This window comes from Pseudophryne corroboree, chromosome 2 (genome assembly GCF_028390025.1).
Source record: "Pseudophryne corroboree isolate aPseCor3 chromosome 2, aPseCor3.hap2, whole genome shotgun sequence".
NCBI lineage: Eukaryota > Metazoa > Chordata > Amphibia > Anura > Myobatrachidae > Pseudophryne > Pseudophryne corroboree.
Genome location: NC_086445.1, coordinates 514,054,790 through 514,072,995, shown reverse-complemented (window position 1 = coordinate 514,072,995; position 18,206 = coordinate 514,054,790). Strand labels below are relative to the sequence as shown.

Here is an 18,206-nt window from a genome sequence, read left to right as displayed (position 1 = left end):
GAAAATACGTTTGAATTTCTACCGTCGTCACTGGAATCAGTGCCCGTGTCTGGGTCTGTGTCGACCGACTGAGGCAAAGGGCGTTTTACAGCCCCTGACGGTGTTTGAGGCGCCTGGACAGGCATTAATTGATTGTCCGGCCGCCTCATGTCCTCAACTGACTGTTTAAGGGAAGATAAACCATCACGTAATTCCACAAATAAAGGCATCCATTCTGGTGTCGACCCCCTGGGGGGTGACATCTGCATATTTGGCAATTGCTCCGCCTCCACACCAATATCGTCCTCATACATGTCGACACCACGTACCGACACACACCGCAAACTCACAGGGAATGCTCTAATGAAGACAGGACCCACTAGCCCTTTTGGGGAGACAGAGGGAGAGTCTGCCAGCACACACCACAAAGCGCTATATATACAAGGGATATCCTTATATTAAGTGCTCCCTTATAGCTGCTTTAATATATATATATATAGCCATTAATGTGCCCCCCCTCTCTGTTTTACCCTGTTTCTGTAGTGCAGTGCAGGGGAGAGACCTGGGAGCCGTTCTGACCAGCGGAGCTGTGACAGAAAATGGCGCCGTGTGCTGAGGAGATAGGCCCCGCCCCTTTTTCGGCGGGTTCTTCTCCCGCTATTTTTCCAGTCAGGCAGGGGTTAAATATCTCCATATAGCCCCTATGGGCTATATGTGAGGTATTTTTAGCCTTGTATAAGGTTTATATTTGCCTCTCAGAGCGCCCCCCCCCAGCGCTCTGCACCCTCAGTGACTGCCCAGTGAAGTGTGCTGAGAGGAAAATGGCGCACAGCTGCAGTGCTGTGCGCTACCTTATGAAGACTGAGGAGTCTTCAGCCGCCGGTTTCCGGACCTCTTCACGCTTCAGCATCTGCAAGGGGGTCGGCGGCGCGGCTCCGGGACCGGACTCCACGGCTGGGCCTGTGTTCGATCCCTCTGGAGCTAATGGTGTCCAGTAGCCAAGCAGCAAATCCACTCTGCATGCAGGTGAGTTTACTACTTTCCCCCTAAGTCCCACGTTGCAGTGATCCTGTTGCCAGCAGGACTCACTGTAAAGAAAAAAACCTAAACTAAACTTTCTCTAAGCAGCTCTTTAGGAGAGCCACCTAGATTGCACCCTTCTCGTTCGGGCACAAAATCTAACTGGAGTCTGGAGGAGGGTCATAGGGGGAGGAGCCAGTGCACACCACCTGACCTAGTAAAGCTTTACTTTTTTGTGCCCTGTCTCCTGCGGAGCCGCTATTCCCCATGGTCCTTTCAGGAACCCCAGCATCCACTTAGGACGATAGAGAAATTAAAGTACAGGTTGAGTATCCCTTATCCAAAATGCTTGGGACCAGAGGTATTTTGGATATGGGATTTTTCCGTATTTTGGAATAATTGCATACCATAATGAGATACCATGGTGATGGGACCCAAGTCTAAGCACAGAATGCATTTGTGTTACATATACACCTTATACACATAGCCTAAAAGTAATTTTAGCCAATATTTTTTTATAACTTTTTGCATTAAACAAAGTGTGTCTACATTCACACAATTCATTTATGTTTCATATACACCTTATATACACAGCCTGAAGGTCATTTAATACAGTATTATTAATAACTTTGTGTATTAAACAAAGTTTGTGTACATTGAGCCATCAGAAAACAAAGGTTTCACTATCTCACTCACTCAAAAAAGTCCGTATTTCGGAATATTTGGATATGGGATACTCAACCTGTAGTCATGTAAAATAAACTCTTACACTAAGTACACACTGATATATTCCCCATTCAGTATATCTGTAGGTCATCGTGGGTGTGCACACCCAATATGTCTGAATAACGTTGTTCAGAAATGTTGTGTCAGCTCTGCAGCACAGCCAATGCCAATATATTGGCATGTCTTATGTGTATGAGCGACCCGCCGATCTGTACATGAACTGACTTCACAGCCTGATGTGCAAATTTTTTCAAATGTCCATCTAGTGGCTGACTGGTAATAGTATAGTGACTGAAGTAGATGTTTATGTCCTAGTGCGGTTAATGCTAGCTCACATTCTTTATGTAAGGTCATCTAATCTTCCCATCAGCTTTACCCTTTCTTTGCCTTTTAGGATGTAAATGAGACATATAAGCGCAATCTTCAAGCTCTGGATAAATTTGTTATGGTAAAATTCCTGAAAGACTCAATGGTGGATCCAGCTGAATCGGAGGTTAGTACATTGTTTAAAATTTATTACAGTTTGCTGCTCCCAGCCACAAGTTTACAACATCCATTTCCTTCCTCTAGTGGTTTGGTTTCTACCAAACTGGACAAAGTAAAGAGACCATCCCACTACAAGAGAGCTCCCTGTATATAGAGGTAATAAAAACAAAAAGTCACAGTTTTTTTTTGTAAACTATACATGTGCCCATATTAAGAGGAATAATTCAGCCACAATATTTGCCCTAACCTTTTCCAAACCTCTGTCTTTATCCATGATGCCCTCATTTGATGATGGGTGTACTTTGTAAAACTTTTTTCCCCAACACTTTGTTACCAATAGTTTTTTTTCCATAACAGTCAAATATTCTAGAATTCAGTCAGCATGCATCTATGTATGCATCTCTTCATATAAGGCAACATGGTGTTAAATTGTGGCCAACAGTTCAGGCTTCCATCTGAGGCAAGATTAGACCTGTGGATCAACTTTACAACACAATGTTCAGTAGTAAAATATTTACTTATAAAAACCATCTAAAGTTGTAGTCCAGTATTTTGTCAACTTTAAATAATGTTTAAAGAATTGCTTGTGCATTGTTATTCAATAATATCTCAAATTATTTTACCCTTTGTAGGATCGTTTGGGTTTGAAAGAAATGGACAAGTCTGGAAAGTTGGTGTTCTTGGCTGCAGATGGTGACCATCTGCAATTTTCAGAGCAGTGGTTCATTGAGCACATACTACCCTTCCTCCACTAACAATCCTATCTGGGGCTAGTTTATATGTGGAACCCCCACCCCCATCCCCCCTGAATTGCACTGATACATGCTATGGCTTCAACTGCTAGAAACAGTGACTGACCTAACAGCTGAAAACAATATACTATTTGTACTGTACGCTGCATACCTGAACAGATTCTCCATGTCATTCTTTCAACCTGTGTTCATGTGTGGAAATACTCATTAATTGACTATCTAAAATGGCCATGTGAATTATAGTCTGGAACCCAATAGTAAGAGAAAGAAATTAAAGTGACTTGTTTTCATAAAATCTATTTTTACTCAGGTTGTTGTACATTACATTGTGTTCTCCAGACATTACACTACAATAACAGCAGGTATAGACAAAGTGTTCCTTATGTTGCCCACAGAGTCATGGCAATACTTAATGTTCTGTTTTTGCAAAATATGAAAGCAGATTTTATAGTCTCTGATGAGAGCTGCAACAACTCTCCAGGCCGCTGTGTGGTGCATGTAAATTCAAAGCAGTTTTACCTGGCTGTAAGTACAAGCACTTAGTGTAAAAACCTACAGACTGTAGTGTTTGAAAAAAAATGACAGTAAGGAGCAGATTGGCAACAAGTGATGAAAAGAATAGCACTCGTTAAATCTGCCCTTATAAAGATATTCTAAGAGTAAAGATACCCTCTTAGCTTAGGCTGGGGCCACACATAGCGGCCAAGCGGGACCTGCTGACTTGGCTGCAAGTAGACTGCGCACCCAAACATGGGCGGCATTCCCGCCGCTGGATACAACTGCAGCATGTTGTGGTTGAGCCAGATGACAGGACGATTTCAATGTGAACACATACATTTCAATTTATGTGTTGACACAGTGCGGCTGTGCCAGAATGTGTTCCATTAAAATGCTGTGTGTCACTGGCCGGATCCTGTTCTGTGGCATCCCGCGGAACAGGATCCGTGTGCACACAAAAAAAAACCTCCCAGCCAAGCAGGACCCGCTTGGCCGCTATGTGTGACCCCAGCCTTACGGTCCATGATATCTCATACATGTTATTGGTATTGTCATGACTTTACAGAAGAAAAAAAAGAAAAGACACTGTTCATTTCACTTAACTTTGAATTTTTAATAAAATGATTGATTTGTAAACTCGTTCCACAGTCTGTGCAGGGACTGTTCCTGTTCCCTTAATATTAGAACAGAACCTGCTAACACATTAGAAAGGTTCGGTACACATTGGCATTAAGTATCAGTACAGGAGTGACAAGCCAGGAAGAGTAAGAGATTAAGGAAAAGAATTGCATATTTCTGTAGATATTTCTATATAAAAAGTAAACCCTGGAAGTGCTGAAAAGAAAAAGCCAATATTCAGTGGGCAAGAGCTGTGCTATTCCCTGTGTGCATGGAATTAAACAAACTGCTCCCTACCCAGTCATACTTTGGTCCAATTAACATTTTACTGCTCCCTCCAGCCACTAGCCTAAATCGTATATAGTGACAGTCAGCGTCCTACCCTTTAAATTGGCATGGGCAGGGTGGGACAAGAGATTAGCATAAGCAGCTCTCGGTTAACTTCTGGCACTAATTAGGTGTGGTACAGCAGGACATTAATCAGCATAGAGCTGTAAGATCAGGTCTCTATCCTACAGCTAGAGCAATCCTCAAGAGAAGCAGCAGAGAGAACACAGAGGGCTGTAGAAGACATGGTGTCCAGCCATGTCATGGAAGGCAGATTGTTGCATCTACCCAGCGATCTCAGTCACCGTGGTCACCAACTTCTTACCATTCCAAACCGTCTTAAACTGCTCTGGCACTGGGAACTCACTCTGCAGAGACAGATATTACATTCAGAGATTCCATAGCAGCTACAGCATTAGGAGAAACACAGTAACCAACAGTATTAACAGGTCATTTCTCAGAGCAGTACTTTTCTTTATGACTTTTTTTTGTAGTTTTAAATAAGGTTATCCACCATGTACCTAAGCTAAATTATAATATACCGGTATCTATAGTATATACATTTATACAATATACAATTATCTCCAGGTATGATTGAGCAACTGCCAAATTGTTTGTCTGCTTGTGTGCAAGAGGCATTGAATGGGAGCAGCATTTGGAAGGCATGCTGTTCCTTGTAGTGCCAATGGGAGATCCTGGGGGTGGCTCCTGGGTAAGTTAGCTCTCTGTCTGGAAGTGTTTTAGTAATAGCCTTTATCATGAGGCCTACTGTGACAAATTACATGGCCCCATGTGGGCACTGCTATTATGTAGGTTAGGACTGCTGTATCGGAGAAGCCGTGACGTGGCCAGCAGCTAAACATGTGTTTGCAAACATTTGTGACTAATTCTCAGAATTTTATTACCAGATAGGTTCAGGGATGGTTACAGGTAATTTTCAGTGTGCGGAAGGGAATTCAGGGGTGGGGATTTGCACCCCCTCCTCTCTGTCTGTTGTTTATCCACCATGTACCTAAGCTAAATTATAATATACCGGTATCTATAGTATATACATGCCAAGCAAGGGGGACAATTATACTTACAAATTCTCCTCCGCTGCCTGGGACCAAAATGTTCATCTCTGAGGATTTGGCACTGATGATCTCACATTTAATGCTATCCTGACTTAAGTAAACATGGCAGCCATCAGTCTTGTTGATCGATATTGTTGGCACTTTACCCAACACCTAAACATAAGAAAGTGAAATGGTACTGAAAAACACCCATGCCCTTTAAAAATAACAGCAAAATATAACAATGTTCCAAGAATGTTAAGTGAAACTAAATACTTTTGAAATATGAGGTAAAGAAGTCATTGAACAGACCGAAGATCCACAACGTAAATTATTTACAGACTACACACTGCTGTAACTTAGCAGGCATTCCTTCACACCAATAAAATTCATGAAGCAAACACAAATTTGACGTAATTCGTCCCACTTTAAAGTCTGAACCGTTTAAGAGCACTTTAAATAGGTAATAGGAGGCCATTAAAGGAATTACATAACATCGCACCTGTACTTTTACATCACGGGAATTAATGATTTCCACAATGCCGACAGCATCTTCAAACACTAAGCCAAGCTTTTTGCAGTTATCTGGGGAGACAAGATCACAATGCTTATCATAAACCCCATGCTTACGCTAGGTAAATACTGTCCGATTGATTTTGGTCATCCCAACAAATGGGGCAATTTCAGCAGATCTGAGCAACACAGTAAGCTATTATTTTTTTTTATATATATATATATATATATATATATATATATATATATATATATATATATATATATATATATATATATATATATATATATATATATATATATATAAAAAAAAAACACTTCTTGCCACACCACACTGAACTTGCATGTGTCAGCCCACAAGGAGGATGACAGTCATGGAAAAAATGTGGGAAATATCAGATTATCAAGAATGCCCACACACTGTACATTATCGTGAGATACAGGCCAAGATTTTTGTCTTGGCTGACTGATCGGATAATCAAAAACTGCATGACTGATTTTTCCTGTTTATCTGCAAAACTCCAAAACAATCATTCTCGTACACTACAGAACTAAACAGATCACACTATCATTAGCAAATTGGTCCAATTCTTGTATGGTATGTACCTAGGTTTATAATGCACCGTAATCTATGTTACACTTAAACTGGGTACACACTAGACCAGGGGTGGGGAACCTTCGGCCCTCCAGCTGTTGTTGAACTATACATACAAGCATGCCTTGCTACAGTTTTGCTATCTGGCCATGTTAAAACTGTTGCGGGGCATGCTGGGATATGTAGTTCAACAGCTGGAGGGCCGAAGGTTCCCCATCCCTGCACTAGTCAATATGTCGCCTGATCCTGCGGACCAGATTGACATCAGATACATAGTCTAGTGTGTACCCATGGGTCGCTAGCGACATCCCCTGCATCATGGCCGATGGGGAATGGCGCTAGCAATGATGCTGCAGAATGCAGCATGTCCCGTGACTCACCCCGTCGTATCCAGTATTGACAAACGTGTATGCACTTGCCACGTCACATCAGCTGGGTACACATGCTGTGTAGTGTGTAGTGTGTACTCAGCATCAGATCTGAGCAGTACAAGAGTACCTTGCCTCCACTCTTTGCTTGCTCACCTACAATGATGGAATTGATCTTGCCCTTGATCTGCAAGGTGCTGTTTACACACTTGTAGATATAAACCACTTGCTTGAGTTCAGTGTCACTTATCTGCAGACTGGATGCATTCTCGTAGTTCTCCTGTGAAAGAATAAGACAAATGATCACTGAACAAACTGCATATAGGTTATTCTGTGTCCTAGCAAAACAAAATAAATTCTGATCCAACCATCCCATATTATTTGGATTTTACAAATTCAACAAGTCAACTAAATTTGCCAGTCCCAACAGATTTAGGGGCATATTTATTAGAATGGGTTTGTGATTAGAGTGTGTGATAATAACGCTGCTATTCAATGTAATCTATGCAAATCCCACATGAATGTCTATCAGTGCTGGGATAGCCACAGCGGAAAAGTCCTGTCCCAGCGATTACAGCCCCTATTTGTGCTGCTGCTCTTCACAACTGCCCATCCAGCTTCTTCACTCTACAGAAGGGACCAGTGGCCAGTCAGCTCAGACCTGAAGAAAACTTCTGCTGTGTGTCCTCCAACTTACAGTACTTACAGGCATATATTAATTTGTATTAAAAATAGTACTTGATTTACAGCAGACAGCGGGCTATGACCGGCTATGCTTCCTGCTACGGTTCACTACAGACACCGAAATCTAGCTAGCTACTCTGCTTGGCTGTGTTGTGCGGGAGGAAGATCAGAAAGAAAGGGGATCACAAAAGCATATTCCGAAGAAAGTACCTGTTTCCACCATCTGAAAATGGCATTAGCTACTTCTGAAAATTGTTTTTAAAACTTTAATACACTCTGGAGATACTTACATTTTATGTATGGTGATAGTGTGAAAACTGCAGTTATCCATTTTTTTTTTATGGAAAAAAAAAAAAAAAAAAAAAAAATATATATATAAGCAGGCAGATTGTCGGCACTCCAGGCATTCACAAAAAGAACAAGCTGACACGTAGTATATTGCTACGTGTCAGCTTGTTCTTTTTGTGAATGCCTGGAGTGCCGACAATCTGCCTGCTTCTACATTACACGTCACAGTGTCTGTATGGCACCCGGCTCAGTTGGTATTATTAAGAGAGTGCCGGTCATTTGTTTGGATTATATATATATATATATATATATATATATATATATATATATATATATATATATATATATATATATATATATATATATATATATATATATATATATATCTCAGATATAAAAGGCGGCACTCAGAGACTTGACTTCTTGTGCAAAACAAACTTAGTGCAAAAACTGCAGGTTACAGCATCAACGTTTCGGGGCACGTAGCCCCTTCAGAGAGAGTGAGTGAGCGAGTGAGTATGTATGTATATATAGATATATATATATATATATATATATATATATATATAGATATATAGATTATATATATATATATATATATATATATATATATATATATATGATATATATATAGATAGATAGATAGATAGATAGAGAGAGAGAGAGAGAGAGAGAGATGGATAGATAGATATACATACACACACACATATATACACCCCCCCTAGTCTTAACCTATTCCTGGAAATTGATTGGTTTGTAAAATATTGCCTAATGGATTACCTGTGTATGTTACCAGCGTAAACATGGCTACATGCCACAGCATCTTGCAATTAGCCAACCATATGCAACTACACCAAACAGGGTCACTTGTACCCTTAGTATGCAATCAGTTTGCCAGCTGTCGAGATACCGGTGGTCATGATACGGATGCTGGGAATACCGGCGCACGGGCTATTCCCACTCGTGGGTTTCCACGACACCCATAGAGTGAAAATAGTACCTGTGGCGAGCACAGCGAGCCTGCAAGGGGACTCTTAGCGCTCGCCCCGCTACCGGCATTATGGCAGGTGGGATGCCGCAGTCAGGATCTTGACAGCCGGCAAATAGTATGTATTCTGTACCCCTAAGCTAAGCTCCAAAACCCAGTTCTCATCCATAAGTATATGAAAAGGTTAAATGATGGGTACTTCTAGTGATTAACTTTTCAGTATACACTTACCACTCTCCATTTTTTGCCCTCTAATTCCAGTATTGCTGGTTCCTTCTTGGGAGCCGGTTTGGCTGCAGGAGAACCAATGTTTGTTGGTTTTGGACTAGTGAATGGTTTAGGTCCTCGAATTGGACCACTCGGAGCTTTCAAAGCAGGATTTTTATGAGTCTTCATATCATCCGAAACATGTTTCAGAGCTATATCACAAATGAGAAGTACAAGATATATTTACGGTGGTCATATAGCTTAATTTCAACATGTTTGTGTACATGCAACTACTCTTTATAGGACTAAAGCTAGGTATTACACTTGTCCAATACTCAGGAGATCGGACTCCCGACCAACCGCACAGCCAATCCTAGTCGCTTATCGGGTCTCCTGGTTTTTAACCATGCTTAAAAACTATGAGAACCGGCCGCCGACAGATATTGTAGTGTGTAGGCTGCGAAGACCGGAGCTGGCAACCGATCTCTGGTCCCGGCAACCCAGCATATTATCAGCGTGGCAGCGGTGCAGGATCCGGAGGGGACCCAGCACAATCTGCCACGGGACATAATGGGAATCTGGGTAGGGTGAGGCTGCAGAGGCGCCAATAACGGGGTGGCAGAACTGTAAATTTAATCCTGTGTAGAGTTCGGCAGTGGATGGCGGGCATAATAGCGGCAGGCGTGGCATCCAATTTCAAAATAAGCGTTCTGTTCTTACCTGGGTAAATCTTTTTCTTCGAGTCCATAGGGGGCACAGGGATAAATGCTGGGTATAGGAAGGCTGAGGACTGAGTCTGGACACCAAAGAGTTAACAGAACTCTTCCCAGCAGCCCTCAGTCCTTCTCTGACCGCAGCCTACCAGTTTTTAGTTAGCAAGACTCCGGCAGGAGCGAGGAAATGAGGAAAGGAAGACTATTACACAGACAGAGCCATATACGGCCATCAACTGTACACACCAACTAACAGAGGAACAATGTCAAGCAAGACAGGTGCATGAAAGGAGGGAGCCTTATGTCCCCTATGGACACCCAGGTAAGAACATAAATCTTATTTTCTTCTTCATCCACTAGGGGGCAGAGTGATAAAAGCTGTCCACTCAGGGGTGGGAACGCTCCTGGACTACGCCGAGAACATAACGCCCAAAGGAGGCGTCCTGGTACGCAAAGGTGTCAAAGGCATAAAACCTGACAGAAGTGGCAGCAGTAGACCACGTAGCTGCCCTGCAGAGCTGTTCAGCCAAGGCTCTCTGGCTAGCAGCCCAAGAAGGACCAACAGAACGAGTGGAATGGGCCGTAACCCCCGCAGGGACTGGAAGACTGGCTGCCGTATAGGCATGCTGGACAGTCAAACGGAGCCATCGAGCTATAGACTGCTTCGTAGAAGGCCATCCCCGTGACAGTCAGAGGACAAACATAGCATCCGACCTGCGGAGGTCCTTAGTCCGGTCAACATAAATCTGGAGAGCCCGCACTACGTCTAGGGTAGCCTCCAAAGCCGAGGAGGCAGAAAAAGCCGGAACCACAATTTCTTGATTGATGAGGAAACGGGAGACCACTTTAGGCAGATGACCCAACCTGGTCCGCAGGACCGCACGGTCGGAATGGAACACCAGAAAAGGGGAGCGCCAGGATAAGGCACTGAATTCGGAAACACAATCGAGCAGATGAAATGGCGAGAAGAAAAAGGAGATTTATGGTAGATTTACCATTGTTAAATCTTTCTGTGAGGTACACTGGATTCCACAGGGAATAACATCGGGGTGTAGAGTTGGATCTTGATCTGAGGCACCAACAGGCTAAAGCTTTGACTGTTCGCAGGATGCACTGCACCGCTTCCTCTATAGCCCCGCCCTGAGGCACTGGAGCGCAGTTTTGTTAACCCGTGCAATGCAGTAGCAGGTAAGAGACGGTAAATGTTAGTCACATAGAACCATATTCTCATGACAGGAGAAGGGACTAGCGGCTAATGCCATACAAACCCAAAGAAGCTAAGTGCGTCAGGGTGGGCGCCCTGTGGAATCCAGTGTACCTCGCAGAAAGATTTAACAATGGCAAGTCTACCATAAAACTGCTTTTCTGCAGCGGGGTACACTGGTATTCCACAAGGAATAACATCGGGGATGTCCTAAAGCAGTACCTCATGGGAGGGTACGCACTGTAGTGGACACAAGAACCCGGCGTCCAAAGGAAACATCCTGGGAGACAGAAGTATCAAAGGCATAGAACCTGATGAACGTGTTCACAGAGGACCATGTAGCCGCCTTGCACAATTGTTCTGCGGACACGCCAAGGCTTGCCGCCCAAGAAGGTCCAACCAACCGAGCAGAATGGGCCTTGATAGCAGCAGGAGCTGGGAGCCCAGCCTGCGCATAAGCTTGTGCAATCACCATTCTAATCCATCTGGCCAAGGTTTGCTTATTCGCAGGCCAGCCATGTTTGTGAAAACCAAAAAGCACAAAAAGGGAATCTGACCACCTGATAGAGGCAGTCCTTTCCACACCACATCCAAAGACAGACCAGAAGAGATGAAGGCCCGGAAGCACAATCTCCTGGTTAAAAGGTGAAAAGATGAAACCCCCTTAGGCAAATAACCAGAGTGAGTTCAAAAAACTGCCCAGTCACGGTGAAAAATCAGAAAAAGGTAGACAGGACAGGACAAAGCACCTAAGTCCGACAACCTCCTAGCAGAGGCAATAGCCAACAGAAATACGACCTAAAGCGCAAGGCATTTAAGGTCTACAGACTCGAGAGGTTCAAATAGAGACTCTTGCAGGGCATTTAAGACGACAGACAGATCCCATGGAGCCACAGGAGGGACATAGGGAGGTTGAATCTGTAGAACACCATGAGTGAAAGTGTGAATGTCAGGAAGAGAGACGCAATTTTTCTCTGAAACCACACCGACAAAGGCAGATATATGAACCTTGAGGGAGGCCAGACGAAGGACCAAGTCTAGGCCTTGTTGAAGAAAAGCCAAAAGTCTGGAAGTTTTTAAAGTATATGCATCATAATTCTTAGCAGCACACCATGTAAAGTAAGAATTCCAGACCCGTAATAAATCCGAGCCAAAGCTGGTTTACGGGCTTTCAACATAGTTTGAAAGACAGCCTCAGAGAATCCTTTTGCTCTCAGGAGTGATGCTTCAAGAGCAGTCAAAGCCAGTCTGGCCAGGTCCAGGTAGACAAGGGCCCTGAACGAGGAGGTCTGAGCGTTGAGGAAGTAGAAGGGGACGCTCTATCGAGAGACCCTGTAGGTCTGAGAACCAATGCCGTCTGGGCCACGCTGGAGCAACTAGAAGTAGTATTCCTCCTCCTTGCTTGAACTTCCGTATTACCCTGGGCAGGAGTGACACTAGATGGAACACGTATGGCAGCTAATACTTCCATGGAATTGGCAGTGCGTCCACGAACGCTGCTTGAGGAGCCCTTGTCCTTGCTCTGAAGACCGGAACTTTGTGATGGTGTCGAGATGCCATCAGGTCTACATCTGGTAGGCCCAACTTGTCTACTAGGGAGTTGAAAGGCTTTGGGATGAAGACTCCACTCTCCGGCTTGCACGTCCGCTTCCCAGTTGAGGAGTCCCGGAATGAACACTGCCGATATGGCTGGCAGATGGCGTTCCGCCCATTGGAGGATTTTTGACACTTCCATCATTGCCATGCGGTTTCGAATGCCGCCTTGATGATTTATGTATGCCACCGTGGTGGCGTCTGATTGTACTTGAACAGGCCTGTTCTGTACCAGAGGCAGGGCCAGTGTCAACGCATTGAACACTACCCGCAATTCCAGAATGTTTATCGGGAGGAGGGATTCCTCCCTAGTCCACTGACTCTGGAGTGTGTGTTGCTCCATCACCGCGCCGCAACCTCGCAGACTGGCATCTGTTGTCAGGAGGACCCAGTTGGATATCCAGAAGGGACGGCCCCTGCTCAACTGCTGGTCCTGTAGCGACCAGCTCAGTGACAGACGAACCTCCGGTGTCAAGGAGATCATTTGAGACCTAATCTGATGAGGCTTGCCGTCCCATTTGGAAAGGATTAACCTTTGCAGAGGGCGGGAATGAAATCGAGCATACTCTACCATGTCGAAAGCAGACACCATGAGGACTAGTACTTGCATCGCCAAGTGTATCGACACTCTGGCGAGAGAGGAAGCATCTGATCTTTTCCTGAAGTTTCAGGACCTTCTCCGGAGACAGAAAGTCTTTGGCTGTGTGTGTCCAGCAGCGCCCCCAGGTGCACCATGCTCCGAGCAGGGACCAGCGAGGACTTCTTCCAATTGAAGAGCCACCCGTGGGCTTGTAGGAATTGGACCGGCATCTTGGGAGTTCGCTAGAATCAACAAGTCGTCCAGATACGGCAGGATCCCGATTCCCTGATGACGGAGGAAAGCAGTCAACACAGCCATGACCTTGGTAAAAATCCGAGATGCCAAGGCCAGTCCAAATGGCAGAGCCTGGAATTGAAAATTAAGGTTGCCAATAGCAAACCGCAGATATTGCTAAATGCGAAATGGCAATAGGTATGTGCAGGTAAGCATCCTGTACGTCCAGGGATACCATATAGTCCTCGGGTTCCATGGCCAGCAAAATAGAGCACAGAGTTTCCATACGGAATCTGGACACTCTTACAAACTTGTTCAATGATTTGAGGTTGAGGATAGGCCGGAAGGACCCATTCGGTTTCGGAACTAGAAACAGGGTCGAATAGTATCCCCTGCCTCTCTGGGATAGAGGTACCGGCATTACCACTCCTGTTTCCAGGAGAGATTGCGTACCCATGAGAGACCACTTCCCGCACCCAAGCATCTGAAGTGGGCTTTAACCCGGCCTGGGTGAACTGCAGAAGTTGGCCTCCCACCCTGGGGTCCCCCAGGGGGGGCCCGCCCCATCATGCAGGCTTGTCTTGTTTGGAAGCAGGCTGACGGGCGGCCCAGGATTGTTTAGATTTGGGCTTAGTGGTTTTGGAAGTACGAGCCTGTCTCGGGTATGCCTGACCTTTTGCTTTACTTGGAGGTCGAAAGGAATGAAAGGTGGTACTCAGCCTTCTGAGCAGAAGGATTAGTACTTGGGAGAAACGCAGTCTTAGCCAACAGTCAAGTCAGTCACAATCTTGTTCAGATCCTCCCAAAAAAGTATGTCTCCCTTGAAAGGAAGTACCTCAAAGGTCTTTTTAAGTGTCCAGGCCCACTTCCCAGGACCTCAACCACAGAATCCGGCGAGCCAGGATAGATGTAGTAGATGCCTTGGCCGCCAGGACCCCTGCATCAGAGGCCACTTCCTGAATATGAGGCTGTGGTAATATACGACAGATATTGTCTGGCAGTGTCAGAAAAATCCTGAGGTAGCTCATCCTCAATTGCCTGAACCCATGCTTCAATTTCTTAGTGGGTCTATGTACAGCACCGCTAAGAGTGTAAATAGACTTCAGGCATCCCTCCACACGCTTAGCTGTTGGTTCCTTCAGTGAGGTGACAAGCAGAGTAGATGACAAGACGGGCGACATGAGAGTCCACCGGCTGTGGAGTTTCCCACTTGTTACTCAACTCCGCAGGGATAGGATAACGAGCTAGCATCTTTTTAGACAGGAAAGAGTTTCCTGGAGAAGACCAGGATTCCTGACGTATGTCAATTAAAAGGTCAGAACGTGGTTAAACTACTTTAGTAACCTTCTGACGTTTAAACTTATCGGGTTTCTTAGATGTAACGGGAGACTCAATGTCATCATCAATTTGAAGAATCAGCTTGATAACCTCCACAAGGTCAGGAACATCAACCTGGGTTGGAGATTCCTCATCAGAAGCAACTGTATCAGTGTCTGACGGATCAGTATATTCCCCATCCTCATCGGAAGAATTATCCAAAATATTAGTAGATTGTGAGAAAGAAATGGCCCGCTTAGATGACCCCTTGGCCCCAGAGGGACGTGGGGTGGACTTTTGTCTAACCAAAGTCTGATTTAACTGCTGTAACTGGGTAGACAAAGTATCCGCCAACTACAGGGACAATGTGTGGCTGCAATGGTATGGGAGGCCCCACAGGGGGCATAAGACGCAATACAAGCGTAGTCAGCAATTTGAGAAAACTACCTAAGGTGGGTCCTGATTGGCCACAGGTACCGCAGACGGACTTGGAGATGTATGAACCCCAGCGCCTGAACCAGCAGCTAACACTTCCCCCGCTGGTGAATCCGTGACAACAGCAATGCATGATGCAGGAGCGTCCGCGGATGTCCCACCCTGTGTAGCAGTCATTGTATGGGATGTAGCCTTAGGGCGTAACAGTACAATATAGCCAAACACAAAACCCAGCAAATAATCCCGTGTTTTGTGACAGTAAATATAGAGCACAGAGGATTTAAGTGGTATGGGGTGACTGAAAAACAGAGTGAGAAATACAAACAGTTTACCCTGTGTAGCACTATGTATTATAGGAGACCCTGACGCACTTCGTTCCCCAGGGTACAGAATATAGTGATAGCAAAATGTGTGATACGCAAGAATGGAATCCACAAAGCAGCTACAGGCACACTCAGTCACAGGTACAATGCAGGAATTATTACATATAAACAATAAAACTGCACTGGACTAGTAATTACATATAGGTATGAAGTGTGGTATGGTATGCCGGGCTCCCAGCTGCCAGCATACCGACAGCATGGCGAGCGCAAATGAGCCCGTTGCGGGCACGGTGTTCTCCCTCCAGGGGGGGTCATGGACCCACCCGAGGGAGAAAAACTGTTGGGATTCCGGCGCCGGTATACTGTGCGCCGGGATCCCGACCGTCGGCAACCTGAAGACCACCCATAGGCATGTATAGATATATAACAATGCACAGTAAACACTGGACGTATATCACAGAATACTTGTACTAAATATTCAGTTAACAGTACACTTGTTTTTAACTAACACTGTCTAAAATTACATGTAGAATACTTAAGTGTCTGTAAATGCAAAGCGCTGATGACACGAGAGAGAGAGAGAGAGAGAGAGAGAGAGAGAGAGAGAGAGAGAGAGAGAGAGAGAGAGAGTGAAGGGGCAGGAACACCAGCATTATATGGCGCCCGAAGCTGGGGGAGGGGCTACAGGTCGGCGCCTTATTCCCTCTGCTGGACCTTACCATCGGGTACTGTGGAGCCCTTTATAAACGGATTTTAATAAATGCGACCTGTGCTCCTTGCCCTGGTGGATGTAGTGGGGTCCCTGTGCGACAGTGTTCACACCAGCGGCGCGGTCCGTCTCCTGGCACCGCGACCAGATCGCGATATACCGGCGGATCCCGCCTGGGGGACTCTCTTACCTCCTCCTTTTAGTGCAGCCACGCAATCCTGGAGAGTGACAGCGGTGGTGTGCCTAAAAATCGGTGTCTCCCCACTGCAAGTACACGAGAACCCGGCCGCGGGAGTATGCAGGGAGGTGATGGAGCCGCAGCACAGCATGTCATAAAGACATAGAAAGTTCTGTAGCCCATGAAGACTTCTAAAAAGCTCTTTTCAGGGCTGCCTAGCGCAGCTCCCCTTGTTAGTGACCTGCACTGCTGGCACCAACTTACAAACTGAACTCAAAGTGCCTGGAAGCGGGGCTATAGAGGAGGCGGTGCAGTGCATCCTGGGAACAGTCAAAACTTTAGCCTGTTGGTGCCTCGGATCAAGATCCAACTCTACACCCCGATGTTATTCCCTGTGGAATACCAGTGTACCCCGCTGCAGAAATTACCGGTTTCCACATGAGCCACTTAAGCTCAACATTATCCAGCGGTTCAAACGGCGCCGACTGAAGAATCTGAAAAACGGAAAGTCCCATGGAGAAACCGGAGGCACAAATGGAGGGTGTACATGTAGTACACCCTGCAAAAAAGGTCCTAACGTCAGACGTTGAAAGAGGACAGAAAGGGCAGAAACCTGGACCTTAAGTGAGGAAAGGCTAAGGCCCAGATCAAGCCATAACTGGAGAAATGCCAAAAGCTGTGTAAGGCGAAAAGACCGCGGACTAAACTGCCGCTGTGAACACCAAGAGAAGAAAGCTTTCCAGACTCCATGATAAATTCGGGATGAAGACGATTTCCTAGCTCGAAGCATGGTCGAGATAACCCTAGTGGTCAAAGAAGAAAAATTATTGACACAATGCCCCCCTGTTTTTTTTTTAAAGTAATAATGGGCACAGCAAGCAGTGTCATCATCCCACTCCCTTGTGCTGGCTAATATTAGCCAGCACAAATTAGTGGGTGTCAGTACGCAGGAGGAGCTAGATAGAGCTCCTGAAGATAGAAGACGCAGAGAAAGTCCTGGATGGGCGGCAGACATGCAAACGAGCTTGAAGGCCACCGGCCCCCAAGTGAAGGTGCTGGCTAACTATAAACACATTTGGCGTTCTGTATTTATTTTTATATTTCTTTTACAAAGTGACCATAGATACCAGAAGGCCCTTAATGCCCCATCTGCTGGTACTTGTGGTTCTTCAAGTACTAGCATATGTATGTGTGTGAAAGGCTTGCTGGGACCTGTAGTCCTCAAGTAAAAGACAGTATTATTTCACTAATGGACTACTTACCTGGCTCCCACTGCCCAGAGGTTCCTGGAGAAATCCCCGGTGTGTAAACATAGTGAGATGATTGCTATGCCAAATCTTGACTATACTTTGTACTAGATAGTCAAGATTGACTTGCCTGCAGTGTCTCTCTAGCCTTACGATACCGACCCCACGGGAGTGCGCATTGGGATCGAATCGGTGTCGCAAGCTGCCTAACACCATGAGATATGCACTAACTTTCTTTAAGATTTTGACTATATAGTCAAACTCACAGATTTATCTCACCGTGTGTACGCACCTTTAAACCGTGGCCTTGGGTGCCCTGGAGGAGGGGAGGGGGGTGGGGGGGGGCTTTATTGGGTGGGTCCCCACTTCCCCAGGAATCCCCCAGCCTGGGATTACTAGTAAGGGGGGAGAAGGATTCGGCTATGGGACTCAGTCAAGTGTGTCCCCTGGCTGTGGCATTACCCCCTGCAAGTACAGGGGACCCCCTATTTGTTTTGTTGCCGATATTTTTAAAACCAGGGTCAGCTCCAAGATCCTAGGGCTTGATATACCTTTGGGGGGGGTGACCCAAC

The 18,206-nt window shown here is 45.4% G+C and overlaps 2 protein-coding genes across 3 annotated transcripts in view; one reads left to right on the top strand and one right to left on the bottom strand.

Annotated features, from left to right (window-relative positions):
* The window catches only part of PPT1 (palmitoyl-protein thioesterase 1), a 110,043-nt gene extending 106,785 nt beyond the window's left edge, over positions 1-3,258 (top strand). Inside the window, exons 7-9 of the mRNA XM_063954094.1 lie at positions 2,120-2,218; positions 2,296-2,367; positions 2,844-3,258. Of these exons, the coding sequence (XP_063810164.1) occupies positions 2,120-2,218; positions 2,296-2,367; positions 2,844-2,966 (294 nt within the window). The 3' untranslated portion in view covers positions 2,967-3,258. The remainder of the gene's footprint in view (positions 1-2,119; positions 2,219-2,295; positions 2,368-2,843) is intronic.
* A 795-nt stretch (positions 3,259-4,053) lies between these two features.
* CAP1 (cyclase associated actin cytoskeleton regulatory protein 1) overlaps positions 4,054-18,206 on the bottom strand; it is a 36,973-nt gene continuing 22,820 nt past the window's right edge. For both annotated transcript variants that reach the window (XM_063954092.1, XM_063954093.1), the window contains exons 9-13: positions 9,126-9,313; positions 7,091-7,214; positions 5,961-6,043; positions 5,489-5,632; positions 4,054-4,774 (exon numbers count right to left, since the gene is read on the bottom strand). In XM_063954092.1, the coding sequence (XP_063810162.1) occupies positions 4,691-4,774; positions 5,489-5,632; positions 5,961-6,043; positions 7,091-7,214; positions 9,126-9,313 (623 nt within the window). In that variant the 3' untranslated portion in view covers positions 4,054-4,690. The remainder of the gene's footprint in view (positions 4,775-5,488; positions 5,633-5,960; positions 6,044-7,090; positions 7,215-9,125; positions 9,314-18,206) is intronic.